We start from the raw sequence: 16,941 nt of genomic DNA on the forward strand, positions 1-16,941 counted from the left end.
TGCCATTAGGGCACCGCGGCCACGAGGCACCTGCCGGGCCTTCCAAGCGGCTTCTCCTGCCTGGTAACGGGCCCGCTGCCATTTGGATTTGCTGAGTTTCTGCATCACCCGAGCCGCCTGACAGTCCCGAGGAGGGTGGGAGCCCCGGCCCGGCGGAACCCGGCTGGAGGTCCCCCCACCCCACCCCCGCCCCGCCCCCTCGCGTCCGGGAGACCTGCTCAGGGATGCGATGCGGCGACGCAGGGACACCTGGGCACCTGCGTGCCGCCCCCGTGCAGCTCCGGGTGGCAAACGGGGTGGAGCGGGGCGGGAGGACGTCGAGGCCGGGTCGGGGCCGCTGCCCTGCTTATCCGAGGCCGACCCGAGGCGGGGCGGGGGGCGGGGCGCCGCGGGCTTCCAAGCTGCCCCCGCACAGCTGGAGGTCGGGGTCCTGGGTCCCCCCCCCCGAGGACGGTCACCCGGGGGTCCCCCGAGATGCCCCCGCACAGCTGGAGGTCGGGGGTCCTGGGCCCCCCCTGAGGACGGCCACCCGGGGGTCCCCTGAGCTGCCCCCGCACAGCTGGAGGTCGGGGATCTGGGTCCCCCCCCCCCCCGTCGCTGCGGTCCCCGGGTCCCTGAGCTGCCCCCGCACAGCTGGAGGTCGGGGTCCTGGGTCCCCCCCCCCCCGAGGACGGTCACCCGGGGGTCCCCCAGAGGCCTCCGCACAGCTGGAGGTCGGGGTCCTGGGTCTCCTCCCGAGGACGGTCACCTGGGGGTCCTCTGAGCTGCCCCCGCACAGCTGGAGGTCGGGGTCCTGGGTCCCTCCCCCCCCCCGGGTCACGGCGGTCCCGGGTCCCCCAGAGGCCCCCGCACAGCTGGAGGTCGGGGTCCTGGGTCCCCCTCCCCCCCCCCCCGGTCACGGCGGTCCCCGCGGTCCCGGCCCCCCGAGGCGCGCTCGAGCGCAGCCCCCAGCAGAAGCGAAGGGAGGGCGGGGGTCGGGCGGGGGTCGGGCGGGCCCGGGAGCCGCAGTCCGGGGAAGGGCCGGGGAGGGCCGGGGAGGGCCGGGGAGCCGTCAGTCAGCGGCGGGGGGCGCGCTCCGGCTCGGGCTGGGGCTGGGGCTGGGGCTGGGGCTGGGGCTCGGGCTCGGGCTGCGGCTGGGGTGATGTCAGCGGCCGGCGGCTCCCTAACAAAGAGGGCGCCTCGCCGGGAAAGTGGCGGCGGCGGCGGCGGCGGCGGCCCCGGGGCCTCGGGGGCTGGGCCGGGGGGGGGTGGCGCTGCCGCAGCGGCTTCGGGCCGAGCGCCTGCCAGGGCTGTAGGGGGAGGCAGCGCGCCCGCCCGACCGCCCCTCCTCTTCCTCCTCCTCCTCCTCCTCCTCCCCCGAAGTCGCCGGGCTCAGCCCCAGCGCTCGCTCCGCCGCCGGCAGCACCGGCTCGGACGGGAGGCGGCGCGCGGCCCGGAGCTGGGCACGGCCCGCAGGCGCCATGGACAGCGACGACGAGATGGTGGAGGAGGCGGTGGAAGGTACGCGAGGCCCCGGCCCCGGCCCCGGCCCCGGGCAGCCGCCGGGAGCGCGCACCGCCGGGCGAGGCGCAGGCCGGGCTCGGGGCCCCGGGGCGGGGAGGGGGGCAGGGGGGGAGGGGGGACACGGCCGCCGCGGCCCGGGCCCCTGCGTGCGCCCTCGGGCTGGCGAACCTGCCCGCGCCCCGTGCGCGGCCTCCCCGGGGTCGGGGCAGGTGGCGCCGCGCAGGAGCATCCCCGCCCCCCTCCCCGCAGCTTGGGCGGCCCGAGCCCTCGGCTTCCGCCCGCCGCCGCGACCTGCGGTGACCGCGGCCGCCCCGGGGCGCGCCTCCCTCCGGGCGGCCCCCGGCGCAGCGCTCGGGCCGAGCCGGGCACGTGGCAGCCGCGCTCCCCGGGGCGCCGGGCCCCCTGCAGGCGGCGGGGCGCGCCCCCATGCCCGGGCCTGCACGCGCCCCCGCCCCCGCCGCCGCCCCCGCCCCCGCCGCGCGGTGCAGGCCCGACCCAGGCCGCCCGGTGACACTTAACTTTCCGGATCCCCCGCCGCGGGGCCGCCCTTTCCGCCCCTTCCCCTCCGGCGCCCCTCCCCCGACGCTCCTCGCCACTTTGTTTTGCTGACTTTCTCCACCTCTTTTTTTTTCCCCCTCTCCCCCTGCTAGTTCCAAAAAGCGAGGTGGGGACGTTATACAATGTAGCTGTTTGTAGCAGCTTTTGCAGCAGCGAGCCCTGGGAAACCCTCGCCATAGCGCGTCCCCCTCCCTGATCCCCACCCCCACCCCCACCCCAGACGGGCAGCGGCGCCCCGGGATCCCGGGATGTTTTACACCCAAGCGACCAAGCAGATAAGGTGAAGCTTTGGGTGCAATCTGGCCTCTCATTCGTGTGCCCGAGTTGTGCCAGAGGGCCCAGGACAATAAAGTGGCAGCGCTGTACTACGAACGCATAAGGGCACCGAGTCGTCCTGCCTTGGGAGAAGAAATCGATTTTTATGGTTTCACAAAGCATGATTGACCCCTTCTGCGGTGATCTCGAGGTCTTACGGTGAGATTAAGTATGATAATTATGATTCCGAGTTCTCTGAAAGATGCCCATCCTGATGTAACTGCTATAACTTATTTCTTTACCCGGCTTCAGACAGTTGTTGTTTTATTTTCACAATGTTGTGAATTCACAAAACTCTCCAGGAGTTAAAGCCGACCTTGGGGGTTTATGGAGACATTGACGGAGAGGGTCTGTTGGAAGCCTTGGTTTGATTGAAATGATTGACCTGTTGTTCTTTCATGTTATGAAGAGGTCAGTGAAAAATGTAAAATGTCCTCTTTTCAAATTCTTAGAGCCTGTTCTCAGAGTTTACTTTTATTTGTAAAAAATTCAGTGCAAGCCCTTGATCACGGGCGGCGCTCCCCAGGTTAGACCACAGTTCTTTTTTGAAGCTGTTGAGAAATACAAGGCCCAAGTTGTCCACGGCCCCCAGATTCCTTGCAGAACGTGAATAGGCAGCTGGAGACCTGCATCTGCTGTTGTCGAGGTCGTCCGCTGGGTAGTTCTTTACACAAACAAGGAGGCATCTGCTCGGTAGGACGAGCCGTGTATACTATCGTCCCAAATCAGAATATGCTTGCGAGTGAGAGGGGTCATTGCTAGTACTGCTGCTGGAACAACTAGGTTAAGCCTCAAGTGTTTGGGACAATCCAGGACACTTGTCACTCGGTTGTACCTGACAGTAAACAATTAGTGTAGCGCAGAATCTGTAGAGTCCTTACAAGCATCCAAGGCCCAAACTCCGTGCCTGGAGCGTGTGTGTGCACACGAGGTAAAGTGTACCAGTGGGCTTTTCTCCAACCAGTGTGGGCCTTTGTAGTGTCATCTGTGGCAGTCTTTACTTATCACCTCCCAAGTGCCTGGGAGGCTGGTAAAAGGCTAGTGTGAACATCTTGGTGTTGAAGGGTCCCCTGCCTCTCTCCGTAAACAGAGCCTCTGGCCTCCGCAGTTCAACTGTCTTCGCTGTTGTTACCATCGCTGCTCTAGTTGTGTAGTTCTTGTGTTCAGGCTCTACGCCCAATGCTTCACACACACACACATTATCCACTCAGTCTTATGAGACAGGGCACTGCTATTGGCCTGATTTTACAGAGGAGGAAACTGAGGCACAGAAGAGTTAAGAATGAACTCAGGGACACTCCTCGAGGTAGGAGACAGGCTTAGCCCTCCAGAACCTCGCTCCACCCTACCTGTCTCTCTACATTTTTCCTATTTTTTTTATTTTTATTTTTTTATTTTTATTTTTTGAAAGATTTATGTATTTATTTATTCATGATAGACATAGAGAGAGAGAGAGAGGCAGAGACATAGGCAAAGGGAGAGAAGCAGGCTCCACGCCAGGAGCCCAATGCAGGACTCAATCCTGGGGCTCCAGGATCGGCCCTGGGCCAAAGGCGGGCGCTAAACCACTGAGCCACCCAGAGATTCCCATATTTTTTTTATTTTTAATGAGTCAGTCAAATAGACAAAGTCCTTGGTAACTGAGTTTGGAAGCAACGGTTCAGTATGATGTCACTCTGTATCACTCCAGAGCTCGGTTCTGACAGAGTTCAGTGACTGACTTTCAGAGGAATGTATTTGGGGAAAGAGAATCCAACTTGCAGCCTCTCCAACAGACACCCTTTTTCCTCTTTTTCTTCCTCCTTAACAATTTACCCTGGAGAAGAAGTTGGACTCTGCAGGTCTAGAGCTTCAGTGCTGGTTCTGTGTCAGGGTAGAACTGTGGCCTGGGTGAGGTTCTCGCCTCTGAGCCATGGATCCCGAGGGGAGGTGGGCGGTGGAGGGAGGATCTGTTTACTCCCGCTGGCTGGGCCCGGAAGACAGCAGGCCCCAGGCCTCAGAGGGCCCGAGAAAGCCACCTGAGATCCTGCTGTGGCTTCTTAAAATCTCTCCCAGGCTTATTGGTTCGGTAGGAAGTGGTGTTTATTGCTAGATTTATTTCTTTGACTACCCATAGATAACAAAGATGAATACAGTGTGGCCCCTAATATAATTTTAAATAAGTGTATCATATCCAAACAGTTGAACTGTGCCGGGTGAGAGGAAGTAAAAAATTATTTCTAGCCTGGGGAAATAGATGGGGGCAGATTTCCCAGAAGAGGTGGTGCGGAGTTGATTCTAGTTGAGAGGGGACCTCGGGGAGTGACCAGGTTGGCACCCGGTAGTTAGGGAGGCGCATCTGGTTGCTAGTCCTTTGGCTCTGCGGTAACAGGGCCTAGGAGAAAAGTGGACGATAAGACAGGGCAAGAGCCTGTGTCACTGGCTGAAAAAGAGGATTGTGTGCTGAAAGCGATGGAAGGCCACAGCAGCCCTGTAGAGCTGGAAATGACAGGATCAGAGCTCTGCTCTGGGAGGATGAACCAGCAATGGTGAGCAGGAGAAGGGATCACCTAGAAGGTTCTTTGAAGGAATCCAGATCCGTGGTTAAGCGGGCAGGACAAAACGGAAAGGCTTGGAAAAACAGCAGCCACTGAGGAAGAATACTCAAAGAGAGGAAGTATCAGAATTTCCAGAACAAAAGGAGCCAGAACGAAAACAAGCAAATCAGTGTTCCGCTACCCCAACCTCCTCAAAATATTAAAAATAATTTTAGGGCAGCCTGGGTGGCTCAGCGGTTTAGCACCACCTTTGGCTCAGGACATGATCCTGGAGGCCTGGGATCGAGTCCCATGTCGGGCTCCCTGCGTGGGGCCTGCTTCTCCCTCTGCCTGTGTCTCTGCCTCTCTCTCTCTCTCTCTCTCTCTCTCTCTCTTTCTGTGTGTGTGTGTCTCATGAATAAATAAATAAATAAAATCTTTAAAAAAATATTTTTTTAAGTCCCCCTAATATCTTATCCTGCCCATCTCTAATAAGGCTGGCTGGTGCTCTGCACTTAGGACAAATAGGTGCTAAGTGCACTGATAGCACCCCTCCCCATGCCCACGCGGTCAAATTCTGACCCTCACAACTAATAGTTGAGCTCTGACAAAGAACTACCCTCAAAAATCAAATTATGTTTTTAACCACCAGTGTAAGTGCATCATCATGAGGGCATGTTCCTTGCACTGAAGAGAGTAAGTTTGCCTTTTGTTAGTAGTACTTTTTTTGTTGTTGTTGTTAGTAGTACTTTTTAAAAGCAGTTCTATTCTACAGAATCAACAAGGCATGTGAAAGGGTCTCTTGTTGTGAAGGAAACACACTACACACACACACATGCACACACGTGCACGCACACGTGCACACACGCCCTACTCTCAGATCTCCTGTAGGTAAGCCTGAGGCCATAACTCTTGTTGTGAAGGAAACACGCTACACACATACGCACACACACACACACACGTGCATGTGCACACACACGCCCTACTCTCAGATCTCCTGTGGGTAAGCCTGAGGCCGTAAGCAGCCAGGTGTCTGACCCAGAGGGAGGGAGTTTCCTTTGCTGAGATGTACCATCACCGCACAGAATACAGGCCTGGCTCTCATCAGGTCAGGAAAAAAGCTCAGAGGTAACTGGATTGGGAAATGTTAACTTTCTGTCTGTTCAGTAGATAATGATCCTTAGCACAAAGTGAAAAAGTAAAGCTATGAGACTGTTACCTTTTTTTCTCTAATCTCTGTAGATACTTAAAATCATGTTGTGGACAGATCGATGGCACATGAGCTGGGACAGCATTGTCAACACAGAACAGTCATTCAAGTGAATTTTCCTGTTGTTTGAGTCTGGTGTTCAACCTCTGTTGAGGGGGAACTGGCCCTGACGGCTGTTGGCTGACTTGGAGCATTTTACAGAGTGACCTCAATCAGAGCGAGGAGGACTAGGGTTTCTTTTTGAGTTAGGTAACGCTTGGAAGGGATAGGAATTTGCACCCACGACATGCTATTGAAGTTCCTGGTGGTTGTTTGTTTTTGTTTTGGTTTTGGTTTTGTTTTTTTTTTAGAACTATCTTAACTCCAAAGGCTTCTCCTACTTCTCCTCCTGGGTCCCCAAGATGCCTGCCTCTTGGGCAATACCTGCTTCCACCAGCAGCAGGGAAGAAAGGGCATGCTGCTAGCTTGCCCTTATCTGGAGAGAACAAGATGGAAAGAATTGGGGCAGGGGCTTTTGATATTCATTAGCACATTCAGAGTGGTTAATGTGTTTCTTGAGTGCACAGCATGGGCTTCCTCAGATGAGGAAATAAGCTTGGAATGTGGGACATTGTTGTGAGGTCTAGTTGAGATCACAGGAAAGGACGTCAGCAGTGCCAGATGCCTAGTAGGTATGCACACTTTTTTCTTCTCTCTGTAGCAGCATCCCTCTCCATTAAGTGACTAATCCTGCCCAGACAACTATTCCATGATGCTATTATCCAAATGGTGTTTGAACAAGAGCTGTACCAGACTTGCTCTAGAAGCACGTGAATGTTGAAAGGAGACGTGAGCGCATAACAACCCAGTCTCTTCTCTTCCCTGTGTTTCTTTCTCTTGAAAGTCTCTTTGTTGTTGTTATTGTTTGGGTTGTGTTAGACACAAAGCTCCACTGCTTAGGAAAACCACTCTGGGCTGTCAGAGATTCAGGGTGGAATTCTCGAAGGATCACAGCCTTGAATTTCCAGCTCCTTTTTAATTGATCCCATTAATTGATAACATCGTCCTCCTTTTGGAAAGAGGAGAGGAGAACAGAATCACGAAGCCACCAGGAGGGTCCTGCTGCAGACTGAGGGAGGGAGAGGGAAGCAGCACAGGCCCACATCTTTCCGAACACTCGGTGTGGCCCAAGACATGGCTCACATTCTCTATTCCTCTCTCATCGAGAGACCCAGAAGGGGATGAGACGCCTCTTCATGGCCTGTTGAAAGACACATTGACACAAGCATCCTTCATGGAATGGGATTGATGTTTTTGCTTTTATCTCCATTGGGATTAGGGCTGTCCCTCAAATGCTTTTAGCATGTTACAAGACACTTTAGATTTTACTCTAATTTTCCACCGATGGGGATGCACCTGTGAGGCTTTATTCTGAAATAGGACAGGACTGTGGTGAATGAGGGAAGGTGGAAATCAGTCTTTACACTGGATTCCCCCACACACACCCCGTCCCCTTAGTGCTCATGTTTATCATAATCGTTCTCTTTATCTAAAGTAGAACAACAAATTGCATCAAACATTAACTTTTTAAAGTCTGAAATGTGTGAACTGCTTTCTGTGGGGAAAACGTTTTCAACTAATTAGTAAACACTTCGATGTAAGGCTAACATGATTATTCTGATAGTTATACCTAAATCATAATAAATAAGATACTAAATTCATAAAAATGTTAATCCCAACATTTCATAAGAGAAAGCTTTTAGCTCTACACGGAGTGTTTTTTTATTAAAAGAAAAAAGTGTAATTTATTTCAATGAGAGAAATGTCGTCAGTACATAGTTAGAAAATAATTGTCCAAATTATTTCATATGACTTGAGTATCACTGAATATGTCATGTATAGTTAGTTTTTGAGGAAGAAGAAAGCAATTATGGCCTAGTTGCTTTCTAACCATTAATTTCCTGCCCTTTGTAGAAATAATTTGTGTTAAGAGGAAAGGAGCCATATCGATTGTGATTTATTTGTCGTGTTTTGTTGTAATATTCTAGGTAATTCATTCTATACAGAGTCAGATGTAGCAGTAAGACAGTGTATTTGTTCATTGTTATTTTATGTTTGTGTAATCAATAACACAAATTAAGAGCTTTTTTAGTTCTTCATAACGCTTACTTAACCTCGTCTAAGGGATGACTTTTCTTTTTTTATCCTGTTAGAAGGAGTCATTTTAGGAGACTAAAGCGTTCATTGTGGTGATATGGCTTGTGTTCTCTTTTATGTCTGTGAGCCATCTGGAAGTCCCATAAGTGTTAATGTCCCTGCATTGCACACCGTGTTTAATGCTTTCCTACCTTTTTCATCCATGACCCAGGTTGTTAACCCAAGGAAAAAGCCAGGAGATTAACTACTGCCTTCATTCTCACCCACCTCCATAAAATTAGCTCACCGGAATAATTGGGGAGACACCAACGGGGTGACGTCTGGGTTTTGTGAAATATGTAGATCATGACAAAAGCCTAGATGTTGACTGTAAATATAAATAGTGGAATATACCAGTCTGTGACCCAGGAAGGACCAGCAAGTTAAGGCTCACAGTGTAATAAGAGCTGCGGATGTTCAAAATCACTGTTTAGACGGCCCTGCGGATACTGCTAGCTGCGTTTAAAGCATCACCCCTCTGAACATCGTGGTACAGGGTATACGACAAGGTTATCACTAAACACTCAAAGCTGAAAGGCACTAAAGGAAAGCAGTAGGTTCAAGGTTAAGCTCTAGTTCAGGCTTAGAGGGACTCTGAGTTCATGTGTTAGTACAACCAGGTGTATAAACACTATGGCAGTTTCAGAGATGTGGCTGTGTCCCTTGTTCTTTGAGTGTAACAAACAGCAAGCAGTAAGGGTTTTCTTTTTCTTTTCTTTTTTTTTTTTTTAAAGATTTTTACTTATTTATTCATGAGAGACAGACACAGAGAGAGAGAGGCAGAGACACAGGCAGAGGGAGAAGCAGGCTCCATGCAGGGAGCCTGACGCGGGACTCGATCCCAGGACCCCCGGGTCACGGCCTGGGCCGGAGGCAGGTGCTCAACCTCTGAGCCACCCAGGGGCCCCGCAGTAAGGGTTGTCAAAGGTCGCCCAGCTAGTGGTCCCCCACATGCTCCTGTGGATGAGATGTACGGTCGTGTTGTACTTCCTACCATTAGAAAACTTAGTGCAAAGACCGCGTACCTTACAGGAGATGATCGAAGGCGCCACCCGAGTCACATTGCAGTAAGCAGGAGAGTTTGAGGGCATTAACTTCAGATTTGAGCACTGCTATGTTGGGAAGTTCTTGGTAAGTTGAAGCATGCAGGTGGCATTACCCGGAGGCCCTGGTAGGCCCTGGGAAACGGCAAGCTTATTTTTGGCTCCTCGTCTACAGCGTGCTCTCGTCCGTCTGCCGTGGCCCCCATCTGTTCACAAAGTGTGCACAGCAGACACATTGATCCTGCTGATGCAGGCGGAGAACGGGGGGCAGTCACCCTCCCCCGAGGCAGGGAGGGGGCCTGTGGCTGCCCGGGGATCTTGCTGGAAGGATCGGGGCCGGGAGTGCATTGAAGATGCTGAGGTGTGCCTTCTGCTTCCCTTTCTCCAGGGCACCTGGATGATGATGGATTGCCACACGGGTTCTGCACGGTCACCTACTCCTCCACGGACAGATTCGAGGGGAGCTTTGTTCACGGAGAGAAAAATGGACGGGGCAAGTTCTTCTTCTTTGACGGCAGGTAGCACTCACAGTTTTGTCTTGTCCTGTCTTGTTTGGGGCAGGACCAGCTCACTTTACTTGCAGGGATGATGCCAATGAAAGGATTTAGGTGGAGGTTTTGATACAACTTCTAGAAAAGGCAGAAGCAACCCCAGCAGGTCTGCACTGCTTGGGGGCCTAAGGAAGCCGCCCGCGCTGCTGTGGGGAAGCCATCCTGAGGCTTGGGCCCCCTGGGCTGCCCTTGACCCCACTGCTGGGTCGTGCCGCCTTCAGGGAGCTCCCATCACGCGTGGGCTGGTGGCTCGGCTCACCCAGCCTGGTGGCCAGTCTCACCTGCTGGCTCAGGGGATGAGTCTCCATGAGGTCACTGCACAGGGCCCAATTTGGACAGTGCGGGTAGTGATGATTTCCCCCTTTCTTTCAAGTCTCCGTTCAGTCCCTCTCCCTGCCCGATGTCCCCTCCTGGTTCCTTCATACCCTGAAGGACCAGGGGGCCACCTCGTGGGTTCTGCGGCTTCACCATTTTCCCAGCTTGTTCCCTGTCCTCGAGAGATGGACAAGAAAACGGTCAGCAGGGCTCTTGAAAGCCGCATCATCCCGGTTCCAGCAGTGAGGCCGAGGCGCCTTGCAGGTGGGGAGTGACTGTAGAAGGGACTCTCTCTTGCAGAAATAGGTGGGCCTGTCCTGGTGCAGCTTTCCAACCAGGACTCTTAAGCTGTGTCAGCTTCAGAAACAGAGAGCCACCGGCGGCGGATTTATTTCTCTAGATTTAGAGGAATTCGGAGCCCTGGGAGGCCTGCTTCCTCTCTGCCCGCCTCCCTGGGGAATATGGAAATGCAGTTGGCTGAAGCAGGTTCTAGGATTCTGCAGGGTTCAGCTCTGCTTCTGAGCTCTGGGTGTTGGTGAGAAGCCAAAGCTTCCTCAATCACGGAATTCCTTTGGGAAAAAGAATGTCTAAGCTGACAGTTCAAGGGGGATCCAGGAGCGGGCCTGGGCCCCGGAATAGATGGGTCATTCTATAGAATCATCATTCTGTAAATGAAGTGGGTTGTTTTCAAAGTTTTTAACAGTCCTTTAGGATCTCCATTATCTGATAAAAGAGGAAGAAAGCGCTACTAACCCACCATAGAACTTGTATAAAAGTTCATTTTCGTTATTAATCCCTACCTTCTCTCTCCCATTTGCTCCACCTCCACACTGCATCTCTTACTAGCAGAGCTTTGCATACAACCTATACATTTTTTTAAAAGACTTCATTTTTTTTAAGTACTCTCTATACCCACCACGAGGCTCAAACTCACAACCCTGAAATTAGGAGTCACACGCTCCACCGACTGAGCCAGCCAGCTGCCCCACAAACTGCACATCTTAAATGGACAGATACTTCCCTGCACTGCCTTTCCTTTGCCCTGCTGTGGATATTTGGTTGACACCTGAGTCCCACACAGGACTCTTTCAAGATTTGGTATCAGTGCTTTCTTTTCTCAAGATTTTTTTTTTAAGATTTATTTATTTATTTGAAAGAGAGATTGAGGAAGGGAGAGAGAGCACAAGCAGGGGGAGTGGCAGAGGGAGAGGGAGAAGCTGGCTCCCCCGCTGAGCATCAGGGCGCCCGATGGGGGACTCGATCCCGGCACCCTGGGATCCTGACCTGAGCCAAAGGCAGATGCCCAACTGACTGAGCCACCCACATGCCCCTACTCTCTCATGATCCCTTTAACCTGTCCAGAGGGAAACTTTCCCTGCCTCATTTTCAGAGCAGTTTATTTATACCTTTTTTCTGGAAAGTGTTCCTTCTTACCTCATGCTGCAGTTATTCTTTTATTCACTCAACAAATGTACACTTATGTAAATATCTTATTTCCCCAATAGGACAGAGGTTTCCTTGAAGATCGACTCTGTTTCGTCTGTTAGGCTTCCTGGCACTTTCCCTTAATTTGATACTTAAAAAAAAAAAAATGTCTAGCTAAGTGAGTGTGAGAGCTGAGAAAAGGTGGCGTTCATCCAGAACACCCATTCCACTCCCACCACACACACACACACACACACACACTCATGCTTTAAATCTGGTAGTTTGATGATCATACCCTGTGATTGATTGACTCTGGAGAAACAGTCCAGCAGGTTGGGTTGATTTTATTTTTTATTTTTTTATTTTTTTTAATTTATTTATTTTTAGGTGGGGTTGATTTTTATGTTGGGTTCCCAGACCTGACACACAGTGTTGAAGGGCCAAACTGATCTCGTGCACCAGTGTGGTACGAATGGGCTGTGTTAGCCCCAGGATACTGATCCTGTTGGCCCTGGGGGAGCTGAGTGGGGCCTGACGCTTCCCGAGCCACTACCCAGTCAGGGCAGTCACTTCTGGCTGCAAGTAGCTTTCTCCATTTCCCCCTGCAGCCATGTGCATATGCGTCTCGACGCAAAGAGCTGAAGCACCAGGTCAGGTTGAAACATGAGGCCAGTGACCATCAGTGGAATAGAAATACATTCGTTGGGTTTTTTTGTTTTCTTTTTGAGGCACTAATTCACTAGTTTTCACATGTACCACTCAAACATCTGTAGAGACTTAGGTCAGATAGTAGAATCAAACAGTGATAGTATCAGAAGGGACCCCAAGAGGTGATCTTTGTTAACCTCCTTCAGATAGACTGGGGCTAAGACTCTGAGGAGAGAGTCAGTACCCCTGCTCTTATGACATGTGATGTAGTGGTATGGTGATGGGTTCTCAAAAGGTCACTGTCACCTATTTTCTTTTTCTTTTTTAATTTTTTAAAAGATTTTATTTATTTATCCATGAGAAACACAGAGAGAGAGAGGCAGAGACATGGGCAGAGGGAGAAGCAGGCTCCCTGAAGGGAGCCCGATGTGGGACTCGATCCCAGGACACCTGGGTCATGACCTGAGCCAAAGGCAGATGCTTAACTGCCGTGCTACCCAGGCGCCCCTCACCTATTTTCTTAAGCCCAAATACTGATAATATTATGAGACATCTGCTGAAAGGATGTGCCATCAACATTAGTGAGATAATCTTATGACTGACAAAAGGCCATACTAGGTCTTTTTAAGGAGGGTGCAGGATGTGATCATGAGAAGTCAGCTCTTTCTCCATGGAACAGTACTTTAATTTACATTTGTCTATTAATTTTCCCTGTTACTGCTCCCCATTTTTAGGGTCTGATGTTTTGAGTAAAACAAAGTGGGTCCCTATGCTTTCATTGCCAGTCAGGAGGGTTTAGTCTGCAAAAATCCCCCCCTCCAAAAGGCTGAAATCAAGATCTTAAAATAACAGATGAGGAAACAAAAAGTTTCTGTTAGAGTTTTTAAAAGCTGTCCAAACCTGTAATGCTGGCTTATGTTCCCATCAAAGGGTTTGTTTGGAATGGCCAGAACTTGTTCTGATAATTGCAAAGTGTAGGATAGAAAATCTGTCCCGGTGCATTCTAATCTTATATGACACCTGCCACTGGGTGTGAGATTTTTGTAACCCACTTTACTGAGGTACAATTCACATACAAAAAACCCTACACACTTAATATACGCAACTTGATTAATTTGGAGGTAAGCATATACTCGTGAAACCATTACCACAATCTGTGCCATAAGCTGGGTATATTAATTTTTGAGAGGGTTTTAAACATATACATTTATATCAGGGAAATTCTAGAGTCACATAGCATATGATAATCCTGAATAAGAATTTTAAATATTGAGATCATCAGGAAAAAATGGCCCTGGTAAATTGTTTAACCAAGTTCCTAGACAGAAGCAGACTATTTTTAAATCGCACATGTAGCAAAATACTTGGTAGGATAATAAACTTTAAGAACTACACTAATGTAAAATGTGAACATGCTTCCCCCTTTTTTATACCGCTACCACCTACATCACCAAGGTGACCACCGTTGGCAGAGAATTTAAGCATCTTAATTAAACATATTCAAGGTAAAATAAGGAAACAGCTCTCTATTTCTAAATCAGTTTAAATAGCCAAAATGAATATGGTACATTACTATTATCTCAGCCTCAGAATGCTTGCTAGTTTTGAGATCTTCATCAACAGTTGACCTCTCCTTTATTAATATGTTGAAATATAGAACAGAAAAATTTATTAAAACCAGCTTATCAGAACCTAGATTCTGATAGATTATTTACCAGATAATTTATCTCACAACCTAGGAATGAATGGGAAAACTGACCTTATTTTTTTAATTGTCTTTTCAAGCAGTTACTGTTTTTCCATTCTCAGCCCCCTTTGTAAAGAAATGAGGAAAATGTCCTAAGCCTAAGATTAGGTCATTGGGGCTTAACATCTGCTCTGGTCCTGAGATGAAAGCATTGATACAGGGAGGAGAAAGGGATCTGGAGGCTTGGCTGCTGTGGCTCTGGAGTCTGTCTGGCACCACTGGACCCGCTGGAGTACTGGGAAGGTTGGGGCTGGGGAATACATATTATGAGAATATTTAGTATGCAGAGTATTTTGATGTACACACCTCTAATTTTTATACTAATCCCCAATTCTGGGTGTTCATTTTAATGTACTTTTTCCTTAATTGTCCTCATTTCAACCAAGATTTATGGATGTAAAGGCAACTTTATAGAACTTCTTGAAATTTTACAATGGTAACAAGAGAGAGGCATTTCAATGCAGCTTGGCTATGGGCTGGGTAATATTAGGGAACTGTGTGAGTTTTAGCCTGACTGTGAGATAAAGGTGAGTTCATTCATTTAAGGTTTTTTGAATCATTATTACTGATGCTTCCCCTTGATGTGCCAATTAGATTTCAAAGTATTATTTACTACTCCTGGTGTTGATTTTCTACACTGATGTATCTAGTTAGGGCTTTTCTAACATATCATTGGCCAAATTAATCTAAGCAAGGCTGACCATTTGATGAGTCACTGAGAAAGGCTGACATTTCCCAGGCCACAGGCCCATGCACGATTTCTTGCGTTTGGGTTTTTCTTTCTTTTTTTTTTTTAAGATTTTATTTGTTTATTTGACAAAGAAAGAGAGAGCACACAAGCAGGGGGAGCAGCAGGCAGAGGGAGAGGGAGAAGCAGACTCCCTAGAGAGCAGAGAGCCCAACTGGGGCCTCGATCCCAGGACCTGATTATCACGACCTGAGCCAAAGGCAGATGCCCAACCAACTGAGCCACCCAGGTGCCCCATTGTATTTGGTTTTTTGAAAGTACTTGGTCACAGTTCAGGGAAACTGGAGTCGGAATGGACTTCTGAAGTCATGTATTCCAGCCTCCCACACAAGGCAAAAGTCCTTTCTATGTTCCCAGTAGTCATCCAGCTTCTGCTGGAACCAGGCCCAACAAAGATATTTGTCTGTATTCTAACAAACTGTTCTGATTAAGACAAAAATTTTTGTGACTTACACAAAGGAAAAGGAGTGGGGGGGGAAATGGATAACTTTGAACACCTGTCATTTGTTCAGTGCTGGACAGGTTCCCTTCTCCGTTCACAAGAAGTGAAATAGGCTGTAGCGTCCTATTTTACGAATGAAGAAACTAAGGCACAGAGTGGTTAAATAACTTGCCCAAGGTCACCTACTCCATCGCCTCGGGGCCTAGAGCTGAGATTCGAGGGAAGGTGAGCTCAATTCCAGAGCCCTCCTCTTCTCACTGCACCTGCCACTCCCCTCTAACAAGACCAAGGAAATAGCTCTGACTCTGGCTTGCTTGAAGTTTACTTGAAGTCACTCATTAGCTAGAATTATGAACAGTTCAAAGGAGTCTGGGGTGAATTAATTTACTTTCTTTGTAGGAGTTTGAACAACTTTGGTAGGAGCTTGGCAAACATGGAAAGTCAACCTGAAGACTCAAGTCAGAAGAGCTCTGATCTAGTGAACTTGTTTCCTCATCTGTAAAGTGGGGATAATTAGACTGACTTCTCCAAGTTGTTGTGAAGATCGAATGAGAAAACCTGTAAAGACCTTGCAGAGTAGAGGGTACCTAGGCGGCACATATGGGGAAACATGGATTTTTTTTTCTATAGCTCTGTATCTACATTTTTTCCAGCTTTGTTGCGATATCGACATATGATATGTGTAAGTGTAAGGTATACGACATGATGATTTGATACATTTATATAGTGAAATGATGACCATGATAAGGTTAGTTAACACCTCCGTGCTCTAACATAATTACCTTTTTTAAATGGTGATAAGATCTACTCTCAACAACTTTTAAGTACACGATATGGTATTGTTAATTATAGTCATCAGGCTGTACGTGAGATCCTCAGAACTTATTCATCTTACAGCTTGTAGTTTGTCTGCTTTGAAGAACACCTCTTCAGCCCCCAGCCCCCAGCCACCACCATTCTACTCTGTTTCTATGAGTTAGGCTTCTCTAGATTCCACATACAAAGGAGGACATAACAATTTTTGTCTTTGTCTGACTTATTTCACATAGCATCATGCCTTCAAGATCAAGGATGGATTATTATTATTATTTCTCCCTTGCTGTTATTATTCGTTGATAACAATGGCTAGCAGCTTTTCTTAGGTTTATTTATTTATTTATTTATTTATTTATTTATTTATTTATTTAAAGTTTAGACAAGGAGAGAGAGGGAAAAGGAGAGAGAGAGGGAGAGAGAGGCAGAGGGAAAGAGAGCCCCCGGCAGACTCCCCACTGAGCACAGAGCCCAACAAGGGGCTCCATCTCACAACCCAGAGATCATGACCTGAGCTGAAATCAAGAGTCAGATGCTGAACGGGCTGAGCCACCCAGGCGCCCCTTAGAATTTCTTTTTAGAGAGAAAAACTGAATTTCACTAATTGCTCCTCAAAAATTTTACTGTCATCTTGAGCCTTTATAATAATCAGATCCTACAGACTCACAGATCTCCTAAAGGATAAAAAAAAACCTCTAAAGATAGACAAGACACTGTATTACATGGAAGCATGATAGTGCTTCATTCAGCTCGCTTATCACACCTTGCAAGAAGGTGAAGTTTCTCTCAGATAAAGCCTGAGCAGATGGTTTGGGTTTGTTGTGGATGTTCTTCTTCTTTATGGTTCCTTAGTTTTCAGTATTTAAAGAGATAATATTGGATACAATACTATATGTCAGTTGCATCTCAGTTTTTTAAAAAGATAATATATA

The 16,941-nt window shown here is 49.2% G+C and overlaps 1 protein-coding gene across 1 annotated transcript in view; it reads left to right on the top strand.

Annotated features, from left to right (window-relative positions):
• Window positions 1-1,342: 1,342 nt before the first annotated feature.
• SETD7 (SET domain containing 7, histone lysine methyltransferase) overlaps window positions 1,343-16,941 on the top strand; it is a 50,317-nt gene continuing 34,718 nt past the window's right edge. Inside the window, exons 1-2 of the mRNA XM_038564594.1 lie at window positions 1,343-1,500; window positions 9,709-9,838. Of these exons, the coding sequence (XP_038420522.1) occupies window positions 1,461-1,500; window positions 9,709-9,838 (170 nt within the window). The 5' untranslated portion in view covers window positions 1,343-1,460. The remainder of the gene's footprint in view (window positions 1,501-9,708; window positions 9,839-16,941) is intronic.

The sequence above is a fragment of the Canis lupus genome, chromosome 19 (genome assembly GCF_011100685.1).
Source record: "Canis lupus familiaris isolate Mischka breed German Shepherd chromosome 19, alternate assembly UU_Cfam_GSD_1.0, whole genome shotgun sequence".
NCBI classification, from domain to species: domain Eukaryota; kingdom Metazoa; phylum Chordata; class Mammalia; order Carnivora; family Canidae; genus Canis; species Canis lupus.